General features: G+C 40.9%; 1 protein-coding gene across 26 annotated transcripts in view; it reads left to right on the top strand.

Moving 5' to 3' along the window:
* The window catches only part of LOC1275680 (protein NDRG3), a 47,052-nt gene extending 33,500 nt beyond the window's left edge, over positions 1-13,552 (top strand). For 14 of the 26 annotated variants that reach the window (XM_061661530.1, XM_061661532.1, XM_061661538.1 and 11 more), the window contains 8 exons: positions 80-273; positions 347-467; positions 550-691; positions 781-960; positions 1,046-1,166; positions 1,366-1,481; positions 2,807-2,891; positions 8,663-13,552. In XM_061661530.1, the coding sequence (XP_061517514.1) occupies positions 80-273; positions 347-467; positions 550-691; positions 781-960; positions 1,046-1,166; positions 1,366-1,481; positions 2,807-2,891; positions 8,663-8,928 (1,225 nt within the window). In that variant the 3' untranslated portion in view covers positions 8,929-13,552. Of the gene's footprint in view, positions 1-79; positions 274-346; positions 468-549; positions 692-780; positions 961-1,045; positions 1,167-1,365; positions 1,482-2,806; positions 2,892-5,513; positions 7,315-8,354 lie in introns of those variants that run through there. The other 12 variants (XM_061661520.1, XM_061661519.1, XM_061661539.1 and 9 more) reach the window with 5 other exon arrangements.
* Positions 13,553-15,043: the final 1,491 nt, after the last annotated feature.

The following is a 15,043-nucleotide window of genomic DNA, read 5'->3' as shown; positions in this document are numbered from 1 at the left end:
CCAGCACAACCAGTACCGCAGTATGCACCGGTCAATACTGATTCCGTCCGCTTTGATCCTCTTTATTCTGCCCACGCAGAGCGATGCCGGTCGACCCGATGGATGACATTGAGCTGCGCTCGGTTCAGCTACAGTATCCCAACCAGCGGGGCTCTATAGTAGGGGCGTGCGATCTGCGCCGCGTGCCGACGGACAAGGGCGACATCCTGGTGGCGGTGCAGGGCGATACAACGAAGCCGGCGATTGTGACGTACCACGATCTGGGATTGAACTGTGAGTGGGATGAGTGTGCAGAGTGGGCAGTATGTAGCATGTAACTAACCGGTGCGTGTTGGCCCCTTTTTAGATGCCTCGAGCTTTGCCGGGTTCTTCAACTTTCCTACGATGCGCTCGCTGCTGGATAACTTCTGCGTGTATCACGTGAACGCACCCGGCCAGGAGGACGGAGCCCCAACGTTCCCGGAAGAGTGAGTTTCTAATCCCGCCGTGTGCTGCTAGCAGCCGTGTAGAACGCTCAACTCATTGTGAAACGTGTTTTACCACCCACAGCTATGTCTATCCGACGTTCGACGAGCTGGCCTCGCAGATGCTGTTTGTGATGACACACTTTAACTTGAAGTCCATCATCGGTTTCGGTGTCGGAGCGGGAGCAAACATTCTGGCCCGTTTCGCCCTGGCCAATCCGGATAAGGTTAGTATGAAGCAATGTAGACCCCCCATGGTAGAACATTTTTTAAGTGTCGTCATTTGTAATGATTTGCTCCTTTCGTTTGTCCATAGGTTGGAGCACTCTGCCTTATCAACTGCAGTTCAACAGCGGCCGGCTGGATCGAGTGGGGCTATCAGCTGCTGAATACGCGTAATCTGCGCACCAAGGGCATGACCCAGGGTGTGCTGGACTATCTGATGTGGCATCATTTCGGCCGGAATCCAGAGGAGCGCAATCTGGATTTGGTACAGGTAAGTTACACAGTCTCTGATAACGGAGGAACCAAATCATTGAACTATTCTAATGTCCTTTTTGTACTCCAAATCGACTTTGCAGCTGTACAAGAGCAACTTTGAGCGCTCGATAAATCCGGTTAACCTGGCCATGCTGATTGATGCTTACATTAAGCGTACGGATTTGAACATTGCCCGAACACCTTCCGGCTCACCACAAACTTGTAAGTGATGATGCGTCATGTTCGATAAATTGACAGTACGCAACCACCGACACAACATAAGAGTGATTGCTCGTCCCACGTAGTGCAGAATGTCTCGCTACTCGCTTATCGAGACACTGAAAACTGATCAATTCTAATGGGTATATTCGATCTTCCTCTATCTCTCTTTCTCTCTCTCTCTTTCAATTACATTTTCCAGCTGCCCCATCACTGAAGATGCCCGTGTTAAATATTACTGGCGCATTATCGCCCCACATCGATGATACAGTAACGTTCAACGGTAGACTAATCCCGGAGAAGACTAATTGGATGAAGGTAATTTCATTTTAATCGACAGCAGCAGCCATCCCCAACCACATGCCGGTTGGTGGTACGTGTTGGCACGTTATGTGACGACGGGCAGGCCATCCACGACGCCCTTGTTCCCGGAAACTTTTCCCCTCCCGGGCAGGGGCGCCGTTTTTCCTAGGAGGAAGGGTCAGAAGACCCGCCGTGGAGGTGGCGTATTGATGGGTGTGGTTTTAGGTCGATAATGTAACTAATGTGTTGGCGCGTTGCGTTTCGCGTATGGTTTTGTGTGCAAGCGCGCGCGCGTGTGTGTGTGTTTTTATTCTTTCTCCCATTTCTCTATCCTGCCCACCTGCACCCTCCCTTGTGCAACACACTATCGATCGACGCACACAGTAGTAGAGTGATGTAACGGGTTGCTTGACAAAACTGCGCCTGATCGCCCGGTGCACCGTTACTGCCATAATTTGAAACAACTTTTACGGCGTAAACCCGGCAAGAGCTGGGACACGCGGTTATGACACTTTTCATTAGTTATTACGAAGGGGCTTTTAATGGAACTTTCGAAAGCACTTCACGAAGGGAGCAGTGCACGCAGGAGATGAGTATCGCGAAACAAAACCAAAAAACGCACGGTGATATAATGAGAAGCGGTGCAGATTTGTAGGACACATTTTAATGTGTGCAGTTGTTAATTATTTTAATGACTTTGGACAGGACATGACGCAGACGCTTCCTGTTCTTTTAGCGAAAGTTTGCGACCGCGCCGAAATGTGAGAATGAGAATGAACGATGTCGCCAATCATTGTTTCTTCAGAATATTATCATTTCCATTACCTTTATTTACATTTTTGCATAAAATAAGCTATCACAGAAAAAAACACTCAGTTCCAAACTCTTTTAGCTTGTTATATCTCTTATGTCATTGTCATTCAACAATAGTAAAACAGAAAATTCATGATAAACATTGTTCAGTGAAGATCTTTCGTCGATCTTCCCTAATGTCATGCTTTGCTACAATTCTTTTGAAAAAGGAGATTTTTAAACGTTGAAGCAATGATTTGTTTATGACTTGAGTTTATATTTAGCTAAGAAGATGCCAATCACAGTTAAATCGTTATTGCAGTTGCTTAGGCCGCTATTAGACTCACATTAAAAGTGCCAAAATGAATCAGATAGAATGTAACGCCTCGTAACGGTTGTTTTGGGCGTGAAATTTCCAACTAATTAAATCAATTAAATGTTGATATAGAGCGTCGTCTGAGAAACAGATGATTCAGAGTACAGCTTCATAATATCTACAATGATCTCAGTGACTAACATGTTTTGTTTCGCTTGCGGCTTTGTTTTAGATTTCCGACTGCGGTCTCGTACTGGAGGAGCAACCGGGCAAGCTGGCCGAAGCGTTCCGACTGTTCCTGCAGGGTGAAGGCTACGGTAAGTGCTAAATTTTTGCGACTAAACACAACACCCCCTCCGTACTAGTAAGATGTAAGAGTATGCGCGCATTAGTTACACCCATTAACTGAACTTTGCGAACCTACCGAGAATGTCCGCAGGAGGGGAGCTCTCGCGAATCAATAGAACCAGAAAGGCAGGCTACTTGCTTGCGTATTTGCTAGTTCGGATATGCTAGAAGATGCTAGAAAGTGTATTCTGAGTTCGCGGAGGAATTGGAAAACATATACACAGCCACATACACCCAAGAATACTCTCGCGACAATATAGGATCAACCAACACATACACACACATACACGCTAAAAGAAACACAAGCACACTACTGACAATACCCCACCGCCACATTGCACCGCGTACAGATGGCATAGGGGCAGAGAGATGGAGGGAATGAGTCGACACAGGGAAAGAGTAAGGAGCAATGCTTTTGTGCTAACGATAGGGACAAACGGAGACCGCGCGCGCGCAGCTAGGAGAAGCAGCTTTGCTAAGCAAATGAGCAACCGAATATGTATTAGCTAAACACTGCAACATACACACACCCACATACACGCGCCCATTCGCTCAATAGTACACATCCATATGCGACACTTTCATCGCGGCTGCATCGTTGCCGCACCTAAGCGGTAACGCCAATAGACACTGCCACTACAACACTGTTCCACTAAGCCTGTAGGATAATGAAATAGAGCAAACCACCAACTCATCTTCATCTCGTCGTTGTGCCGCATTTGCTCAAAAAAGAAATCGTAATCGAATTATCAATATAATCATCCGCGCTATGGTCAGAATCAGGTGTAGTAGGTGGTCTTGATCGCGCATCGAGACACTAAGGCTCACACTCATCGATTTCACACACAGCCCAATCATGCGATTCATATAGCATCCTGTCTCATTCACAAGAACAACAAAAAAAAACACATTTTCAACGAACGAAATGGAATCATGATCATTGTCGCTAAATCCAACCCTTCCCAACGATTCGCTACCAATCGTACATTGGAAATGGAAGTAACTTTCTGTAAAACGATAGCATTGGTTTCATTATAAATTAATATGATCGCTGTATCTGTTCAATATTTGTACCACCTGTTTGTGCTAGTTGAAACAAAACGATAACAGAAAGGAAATGCAAAAAGTATAACTAATTCAGAAGCATTAAATGTAACACAGATTAAAGAAAACAAGCATCACTTGAAATGAAAACCAGTTAAACGTAATAAGCCTACATACAGCAGTAACTCGAACCATATTAAACTAGATCAATCAAATAGTGCAGCAGCTTGAAATTGGCAGACTTGTAATTGTAAGACTTTCTTAGCTTACTGCGATCGGTACGCTTACGAAGATGGTAGTAGTTACGTTAAGTTTTTGCTCCATTTACAACCCTCAGAATCAGTTGTTTGTCGTTTTGATTGCTTCCATTGCGCGGGAGAAGTACACGAAGTAGTCGTTACGTTGCGTTGCGTTACGTTGCGTTACGTTACGAAGCTTTAGTTCGGTTTTGTCAACCGACCCAAGCGTACCGGTGTTAGGGGGTTTGCATTAGACTGTTGATTGTTGTTACGATCGTGATCGTGCGACGAACAAAAACGAACGGAAGGACGGAAGCCGTGTAGCTGTGTTAATATGAATTGAAACGATTATAGACTTTATAAATTGAATCATTGCAATAAAGCCGATTGAGGAAAAGTTTGTTTGAGCTTTGAAAATGAAACAATCACGAAAAAAAAAACGAGTTATCAAAACCAGGCAAGCTTAGTGTTGATGAATGAAATCACATTGCCTACAGCTTTTCAATGTATTATTTAATGTATTTTTGTTTTATTCTTCTAGATTTTTTTTTCTCGTAATTTGATCTTTTAACTGTAAATGTAATGAAGCAAACAACTCAAGGACTAGTTTTGCTCTTTCACTTTATACTGAAGCTTCTTTTCTTTATGTGTTTTTTTTAGTTGTCCCTATCATTCATGTCATTCTGACTGTCGTTGATTCTGTGTGAAAGTGTGTTAAAAAAATAAAAAAATTATATCGAGTGTTGGCATTGGACATTAATCGGCATGTGTGTACGTGGGATTGGTGTGTATGTGTGTGCGTGTATGCGCGTTTATGGATACGGTCAATAACTAGAAGTAAAATACGTATCGTAAATGCTACAATGTAATATGATTTCGATGCAAAATTCGTGTTTGAGTGAGAATGTTTGTTTTTAGCGATAAATTGCTAGTTTATTGCAAGTTTATTGCTAGCTGTGTTTTAATTTAACTGTTACAGACAATTAATATTTAACACTTCTTTAAATAGCTTTCATGCGTTGAATTTTGCCCGTTATAACATAACAGCTTAGTATATTTTATGTGTTTTAGTTTATCAATGCTAGTGATTCGTTTGTTTTATTGCCTTTATCATTTTTAACGAATAATTAATAAGGACAGCATTAGCCATTTTCGTTTGATTCTTGTTTTACATCACATTTTGTTCGATTCATCTCACTCACCTATTCAACGCATCTCTTTAATTTCTTTACTATTTTGCCATAAAAAACAACACGCAATTTCTCAATTTTATTTACTCATCATGCCATCTGATTCGTTTACTTTTAGCCGTTGGAGCTTTGCAAAAACTAGGCAAACTGTCTCGCCAGGGCACAGTAGAAAGCTTGTCCCAGTAGAGTAGTAGCGACCTGGCGGGCCTAACGTTGTCTTGTGCCAATCGGTCTTCCATCTCACCTTTGCCCATCCCCCTCCCCCCTCGGAACCCTGCGGTTTACGCTTTTATGCCTTGGAGTGTCGTGACGAACGTGCAGCAGCGCTAGAGTAACATCGATGTCGTCCTTTCCCTTGTGCCCTGCTGTGGAGCGATTGAAAGTGAAACAAGACCATTGAACGTGTGGCCAAGCAAGGAGAAGAATAACGTTCAATGGTTTTCATACACTCCCCTAATGGGTACAGTAGGAGTCTGCTGAGCGCATTCCCTCTTTAAGTAGCAACATAAATAGAAAAGCGAAGGACCAATCAATCGCTTCAGAAGGGGCGCAAGCTGTGCTGCTTTAACATGTCGCGAGCATTAACCACACATGAAATGGCTCGCCCGTATGTTTTACCAACCCAAAGATTGGCTTAAGATTGCTGATGTGTGTGTGTGTTTGTGAGTGCGTGAAAAAAGCAATCAAATACTAACGCTAGAACAAAACACGCACTATTTGGCGTTCCTACAAAAAATAGAACACATTCAAAGCGAACAATATAGAAATTCATTTCACGCACGGTGTGAGTGTGGCGATGAGCAGAACTGAGCCGTTTCATGTGCCATCGTTTCTTGCTGGCATGGTGTTTTAGTATAAAAGATAAGGAAACCATTTTTAAGTCACTTTTTTCTTTATCATAGATTTATAGTGTAATTCAACGTTTAAGCTAGATAATTGCGAAAGATTTGCTCCACTGCGGTGGAAAACATTCATTCAATCAGAGGATAGTGTCTCATCCAGAGTCATCGTTTCTTAGCACAATGTCAGTTATTTTGTTTTACAAAACATTCATCAAATTCGTTTTCTTTCAACAAAGCTGATGAGAAAAAGATGCGGGAAAATACACAGCTAGTGCCTTGTTATTAGTTACTTTTTCATCTCATAAGTAGCAAGCTTTTTTCGTTTGATTTTCTGTAGTAAATGCTTCTAATATAAAAAAAGCTATAAATAAAGCTCAACGCTTGAAAGCTTGCCCTACCAAACAACTAGAACCACTCTCGTACGGTGACTAGTGGCTACCCAGTACTAATGATTCGGCGTTTCGGTGACCAATATTAGAAGCTAACCAATGCAAAAAACCTCGCTCAAATTGTGGAACATGTGTTTTCTCCTTCCCACAGTTTCGAAGAAACTACCGTCACCCACTACAGCACAGGCGCCGGCTGGTGTGTAAACAAAAACAAAAAAAACGAGCGCCGTGGCCGTGCTTTTTTGCCATGCTTTCTCACACGCAACGCGAACGGCAAGTACGTTCAAACACAATAAAAAAAAACAATGTAACTGTAACTCAACGTTACAGTTTAATTTTAAGTTACTGCAACACCTCTTCTTTAAAACACACGGACACTATCCAGCAGCCGAGCTCTTGAGTTACATTTCCATACGTGCACATTTTTACGTTCTCGCATCGCATTTTTACCTTTCACCATTCAATATGTATTATTGATTTATTCGTTTAAGTTTCGTTTTATTTCCTCAGCTGGAATGTTTTGCCGTAATGTTATGTATATTTTTGTTTGTTTCTTTTTGTTTTGATTTATTTTATAGTTTTACGTTTTTCAGTTGTTGCGTTTCAATTTTGTATATTGTATAAAAAAGAAGACAAAACAAACAAAAAATCAAATATGGAATAAATTATTGAACCAAAACCAAACAAACTGCCGGAACTGCCTCCGTTTTGCTTGCCTTTATTTGGATTAGAGCTGACGCTTTGAAAGAAATACACGCATTCGCTCAGCAGGACATTAAACACAGCCCAGAATCAAAATGCATTGAAGCGAGGGAGGGATTGCCTTGAGAGGTGCACTTAGCGGTTTTATGTTTCATTTTGCTTAGGTGCATCTGTTTTTTGTTTTGGTTATTGATTTCTTGGTACGTGGAGTCGTCAACTATAAACTGCAATTCCATTCGAAGACATTAGACACCATGATTGCTTCTATTTCATAAATTTAAATAAATGAAAAAAAGCTTAAGAGAATAAAAGAGACACATCAAAGTGTCTCACAAATACTTACAACTTCGTTACTTTGGGTAAAATACCGTGCAAATGTTGTCCAAATGTTGATCAAACTGTTGCTATCCTGTACAAGTGTTACCATCTCGTTGCGAAACGGTTGAACTGTTCGGAACCATTTTCATGTCGTGTCGTTTCACACCCATTGCCACATTCTCCCATTATCGTATCGTATCATAACAACACAGCAAAAAGCTTTCCCCTATTTTCGTATTATTTTTCCGTACATTTCCCTGTAAATCAGCTTTGTGTGGTATAATTTAAATGATAAGGAATGTTTTACATTACCCGTACACATTGGTTTCGTGTTTTGTAAGATGTTTTTTTTTTTCAATTTGAATGTCGTTTTAGTTTAAAATATACAATAATTTGCGCCTTGTTTTGCAATTATTTCCTTTTTAATACTTTCTAATCGTTCTGCACACAGTTGTGAGGCAAAGCTAGAACAGTCGATTGAATATTTCCGCGAGAAGGTGATCGTTTCTTTTGTTGCAAAGAGCAGGATTTTGCATGCCATTTCAAACTCTACTTGCTAAAGCCGCGTCCAAACAGCTAGCGAGAAAGGTCGAGAGGATACAACAGCAGTTAAATAAAAATAAAAGCTCATCCCTTCTCACTCAGAAAAAAAAAACAATACAAACATTGAATCGTTGTGCGGAATCATATTAATTGAAATGTAATCAGTGTATATTTTCTACCTAAAAACAGAGAAAATATAAAAACCAACCTATTATAACGACTAGCTCATTTGCGAACCATCATCCCATCAAAGACACGCACCTCGCTTTTATCAGCTACAGCTATTAATCGTACTAATGGTGTTGAGGCAGCACCAACATTTTCACCGCATGCTAAATACCATACTACCACTGCTACTGCTGCTACTGCTGCTGCATCAACTGCAATCAACCGCCACAACAACAACAACAACAACAACAACCACAACAACGTTAACAACAATGAACCGGTGTCGTGTCATAACCACAATCAAGAGTTCGACAAGCTAAACGGGAACGTGCTGGCGGCGGGCGGCGGCGGCGGTGGTGGCGGCGGCGGTGGCGGTGGTGGCGGTAGCGCAGATCAGCTGCAAACCAGCAACGGCAACGGCGGCGGTGGCATCAGCGGCATCACAGCAACGGCCAACATTTCCAGCACCGGCAGTGCCTGTATCGGCGCCAGCGGCGCCATCTACGAGCGGGCGAAGAACGGTGCGATCCGGATAACCGAGAATCCGCTGCCCGAGAACGTGGCGTGCTAGAAAAGAGACATATCGGGTCGGGTGGACCGACCGGCGATGCGGATCATTGCGAACGTGCGGGACAGCTGGGTAGCAGGGGAGCGGGCCGATGTTGCCAAGGGACGGGGGGTGGAAGAGGGGGGCGGTGTGGCGGACGGAGAGGCCGAGGAGGATGAGGTGTGGACGAACCGACGGTATCGAATAGAGAAAGTTATGCTGAATGCAATATTTTCTATGCAATTTTAAGTGAGCGTAGGGACGGGCTGGAAATGGCAGACAAGAAAGGAGATTCTAACAAACGAACGAAAAAAAGAGAAAACCCACAAAACTTATCAAACGCTTCTACGAGCTTCGGCTTTATCCAACGAAACTGAGAGCAAATTTGTAAGGGAAGGTAACGTCAAAAAAAAAGTTCTAAAATGCATGGAATGTAAACAGCAAAAGCAATAACGATACAATTGGTGATTAATTTCGTTGCCATTTTCTCCAACACGGCTCTTCTTGCGAGAGGATTAAAATGACCAACAAGAATCCAATATCAAATTCTTATTCGTAATACGCTCCAAGAGCTGTTCTGTTATGGGCGCCCTACTTTTTACTTTGTTAGTAGTAGCTGCTAAAGCGAAGCACTGCAAAATCGATTGGAAAAGGCAAAGACAAAAAAAAACACAATTCAATCGCTAAAACCAGAAAAGAAGCAAACCAATGGCGCAAAAGAGATGTACATTTTGTAGAAAAAAAAAACAAAACAGAAACAGAAGCATAAACTATGTAACTAGGTCTAGAGCAGACAGAACAGCAGGCCAACACCATACTGTGAAACAGGAAAACGCTAAAGAAGATGCGCTAAGCGCGTCAAATAAAAGAAATGAAAAATGAAATAAAAACAGATGTATAGAATGTGGAGAAAAAAAACATGGAAATGATGAAGGAAATGTGAAAGCTTTTGCAAAAAGTAAAACGAAATAAAGTAAAACAAAAAAAACGACCGAAATGTGGGGAAAAAACCCAAACACGCAAACACCCTAAAAACCAAACCCGATATTCAGGCAAAAATGTATGGCAGTTGCTGTGAGGCGTGAGATGCATATCGTTAAAACGGACTAAGCTAAAAGCCGAAGGAGTAATCTTATTAGCATACACTAGATAACCGCCGTCTGCCGCACGCGAGAAGACAGCCACTAATATAGCTTAAGGATAAACGAACTAAATAACTAAAAACAAAGGAGAAAAAATATCACACAAAAACACAAAAAACACGAACCGTTGTGCAGTGAAACAAGGTCCATGTGCTTACAAGAAAAAAAAAAGAAAATATGAAACAGCTCGTACAAGGTTTTTCTGTTGCAATACTGAGATCGATTTTGGTTGCAAACAAATATGGCTTAATTGAACGTTTGAACCCGAATCTGTACACGGACCCTTTACACATCCTCCCCCTCGATACGTTTATATGATTAACGTACTAAATGTCAACGTCCCTCGATACGTTAGAAAATCCTTTGATTGAACGAGTGCACTACATTCCCCACGTGGCCTGGGAAAGTGCTACAAAACGGTAAAATATAAACTGCCATAGTTTACGTCTTACTCCCTCTCACTTTTTTAATCGCTTTTCACAAAAGACCAAACGAAACGATGAAATACATTTAATAAAAAGAAACACAGCCCACAAGCATACGAGCAAAACGAAACACGCAACGAGACGCCGAGCAACGAGGCTAGATGGGGGCCCGATTGTAGCACTACTCACATGACAGAAGCAAGTGACGGAATAGTAGCGGACCTACGCCAATGTGCTACTTGTTGTGGACACTGCACGTGGACGGGGTTGATTGTTAGTTAGATAGGCATGAAAGCTAATGATGCAATATGATGATATGCATACTACTATTTGTGGGATTCAAAGCATTAAAATTGATCTTTTTATTTTAATTGATGTTGTATAAATTCCATACTATATTAAGTAATTTAACATGAAGGGTACGATTGATTACCACTTTTATAATCAATATGTTGTAACGTCATCATATTTGTGTAATCTGGCATAGTTTTTAGTGACTTTTTTACCTACTGTGTTGTGCTGTATTTCCGTTATTCGTTAAAAATGGATTAAATGATTTAATTCATTTCAAATTAATTTTAAAAATGTTATTGTAACACTTGTTTGTCAACTATCGTATAGTTTACAGTTTCATGCATATAGTTGCCGGCCTGGCCCGGTACGCGGTGTAAAACGGAGAAATCAAAGCAAATTGTTACTCTAGACGAGGAAACCAGACTAGTGAAGCATACTAAGGGCAAATCTTATTCTGTAGTGATGTTGACAGTGACTCTAAACTGCTGTAAGTTATTATTAAAACATATTAAACCGCGCTAGCAAACGCCACCAAACACACACGCACACACTTGTTGCAAATTTGGATGTGAACAGTGATTTCCATTATGGAGTGTGTCGAAACGCGGGCCGGCCATTGGTGAAAGGATGTTTCAGATTAATGATAGTTTTTGTTTCAGTTTTCATTTCCAATATACTAAGTACATAGAGATGTACTGTTTTGTATTTTTTAAATTAATGTTTACGTTGTATAGACCTGTTAATCAATTTAAAATTAATTTAAGTCGATTTGATACAATTTTATTTAAATTTTTTGTTACTTTTCAGTACCTACTTTCGTTTTTACCATCGTTTTCACTCATATGGCCTAGATAAGCGGAAACGTAAAAAAAACAACCGAAACTACGTAGTCATAGAAACACTTACTATCTGTAGATACTTTTCATGTACTAGCTTGCCCACTAACTAGGCTCCTTTTCTTCTCTTCAACACCCCCATCCCGTTAAACAAAAACTGTGTATTGAAAGCTTGCAGAAAAGCTTCCGAAACGCAAAGCACGAACACAAGTCCGGACTAGAAAAGACAAAAAAACCAAAAACATTCCAAAACCGTGCTAGGAAAGGAACAGATAGATCACCTACAAATTAAAGCTAAAAAGTCAGTTACAGCGTACCGTGTAGCTAATGTTACTTTGTGGCAATATGGCCAACGTCCCCCTTTCAACTGTCGATAAAAAAAGGAAGAAGCTGGCGGTTACAAACACTTAAACAAAGGAATGCGATTAATTAGGCATGCACGTTCAAACCATGCTAATAAAAGCTCCTGGCGATGCTTATTCTCGACTTGATTCTACGCGTTTCGTGTCTGTTGACATCGAAATGTCATCATTGGTGTGTTGTTTTTGTTTAGTTTCGTTTTAGCAGATGGTTTTAATTTTGCAAAACAAACAGAGAAGAATAAACGTATAAAATACCAAACAAACCAACTGCAGAACAATATTTCGTACAATACCACACTCCGTATTAGCACTATAGCTTTAGCCAGATGCGACTGAGCGCAAGGAACGATCTACTAGAGACATCCGGCTAGAAAGAAAAGCCTTTTGTGATAAGGAGCAGACACGGTTCTCAGCAAAAATCCATCACGGGTGCATAGCAAAAAAACAAACAAAAAACGCAGCAAACTGATGCAGAAGCTACTACATGATGCAGTTAAGGCAATGAATTGAGGCGACATAACACAACACTAAATGCAAGCTAAACTGTATAGCTATGCGTGAACATTCACGGACATACATATGCGGGAAGGGTGGCCGAAACAGCCGTGCGATTCATTTATCACTTGAGTGCCTAATCATTGATTATTGAAATTGGATGAACATGATAGAAGTCTCTAAACGCGATGTCGGCGCGCCGCTGGTGATAGATTTTTTCGAAAAGCCCTTTTACTTGCAAATTTCTTGCAAAACGCACTGCAACTATGTTCTTCTACCCGTGAGGATGGCGGTTAGGCTGCCGGAAGAGGATTTAGCTTACAGCAAACTTAAACACTTTCCGCGTAGCATTAATAAACATTCGGAGGTTTTGGAATGTGGTGGCTCCATCTTTTGCATATTGCCGTTTAGTTTAAACCGACTGTTTCCGTTGTCATGTGTTTGTTTGTGATAAGCTGGAAAATGATAAATAAAATCGAAGATAAAATTAAAATTTTAGACGAAGGAAGAAAGTAAGTAGGCTAGTAGAATGCAGCAACGGAACCGAGTTTTGGGGGGGGGGCAACTTATATCCATGAGCTAATAGCTACTAATAACTACACTTTTGCTGCTACGCACCGGCTAGCTTACCGAAAGGATCGAATCAAAGCATGCCGGTGGGCGGACCATAAACCTCCGCCTCCGGCAGAAGGCAATTGCTTGCAGCAACTCATCAACCAATACGAACAAACAAAAAAACAACCCTTGCGCCATGTTGCCGCCATATAGTAGAACAAAAACAAACTAGTAGAACGGTTAAACACACAGCCACACATTAATGCAACACAGCAGAGGGCAGAGATTGTCAATGGAGTAGCTAAGCATGGCTGCAAACAGAAAGGTAAGCGATAGCTGGAAAGAGCGGATTTACGGATGGAAGCAAAAGCGTGTTTAAAATGCCCCGCAAAGAAAAGAAGAAGCAAGCAGTCACAATAATGCAAACCAAAATGAATATACTAATGAGCGAAAACAAAAAACCAACAACAAACAAAACGAAATGAATGAATAAAACTAAACCAAAGTTCTTGTATGGCAAAAGAACTAATAAAAAGTAATGATAGGAGGTGTGTGTTTTCATTTGATAAAATGATGAGACGGAAAAAATCTGCAGCGGTAAGTTTCGTGTGAGTGTTGTATTAACAATGAACCGGTTTTTTCGTCCTTCTATGTGTTGTTTGATGTTACAATATTCCTTTTCTATTTTGTTCCAAACAAGATTAGATTAGTTTGATTTTATGAGGTGATGTATATTTATCTCGGTCACGATGTGACTGTTGTAAAGTTCTGTTTCAGGGATGAACAATCATCGTGCACAGTCGGATCGTTTCATTTGGTGCGTTTCGGCGTGACGCGGTTCGTTTCATTAGTCGCAAACTTCTTGGTCGCAAACTTCTTGGTCGCAAACTTCTTGGTCGCAAAAACCTTGGTCCCAAAAGCCTTGGTCGCAAAAGTCTTGGCCACAAAAGTCTTGATCGCAAACTTCTTGGTCGCAAAATTCTTGGTCTTAAAATCCATGGTCACCTATATCTGGATCGCAAAATTATTAGTCGCAAAATTCTTGGTTGCAATCTTCTTGGTCGCAAAATTCTTGGTCGCAATCTTCTTGATCGCAAAATTCTTGGTCACAATCTTCTTGATCGTAAACTTCTTGGTCGCAAATACCTTGGTCGCAAACTTCTAGGTTACAAACTTCTAGGTCACAAATTTCTTAGTCGCAAATTTCTTGGCCGCAAATTCTTGGTAATTGGTTTGCTTGCTTATATTTTTTTTTAACTGATATAGATAAAAAAATGGAATTAAAATAAGAAAAAATGAAATCTAAAATAATAGAATATTTAAATTTGAGAAAAATGTTTGCAAAATCTTATCTTTACAGAACATTTGACGTCCTATTTTTTTTTTAATAATTCTTTCTGGCCAGTCCAATAGTTATCTTATACAAATTAAACTTCGTTGTTGACGATCACCTTCCCATCACAAATGATTGTTGAGCCCTGCATAACATGCTGCTGGTACGCAGGTATTGGTGATACCCTCGACCAAGCTGTTTACGCGTCAACGCTTCAAATTTAATGACCGCGAGAGTACGCTCGCAGTTCAGCTTAGCTCGAAAGAGAATGGTTCGTCAACAAACCGCTGAGCGAACATGGGGAGAGAATCAGCGAAGCAAAACAAGCCACTGGAATGGAACATAAACGTGAAGCAGCATAAGAGGGCAGCATAAATCGCATCAAATATGGCATGCAACTGCGTGCAAGTTCGGCGCACAAGTTGCTACGGGTTGATGAGGTGGGAAACGGAGCTAAAAAATAGATTTTTTATTTGTCTGATAAATGTTGTGTTCTTTACAGTTTATTTTTTAATTTAATGTTTTGTATATGTTTTAGATAATACTTCGTAAATTACTTTTGTCTGCAAATGTATTTAAGTAAAAAAAAAAACAAATCCAAAACATCTAACTCTTCTCAACCCTTAAGCCATGCTCAAACAGCGTTATGGACCGTGAAAATTCCACCACGAAAACATGGCGAGAAAATGGCCCAACT

The sequence above is a fragment of the Anopheles gambiae genome, chromosome 3, assembly GCF_943734735.2.
Source record: "Anopheles gambiae chromosome 3, idAnoGambNW_F1_1, whole genome shotgun sequence".
NCBI lineage: Eukaryota > Metazoa > Arthropoda > Insecta > Diptera > Culicidae > Anopheles > Anopheles gambiae.
The sequence above is the reverse complement of the archived record's forward strand: the minus strand, read 5'-3'. Positions and strand labels throughout refer to the sequence as shown.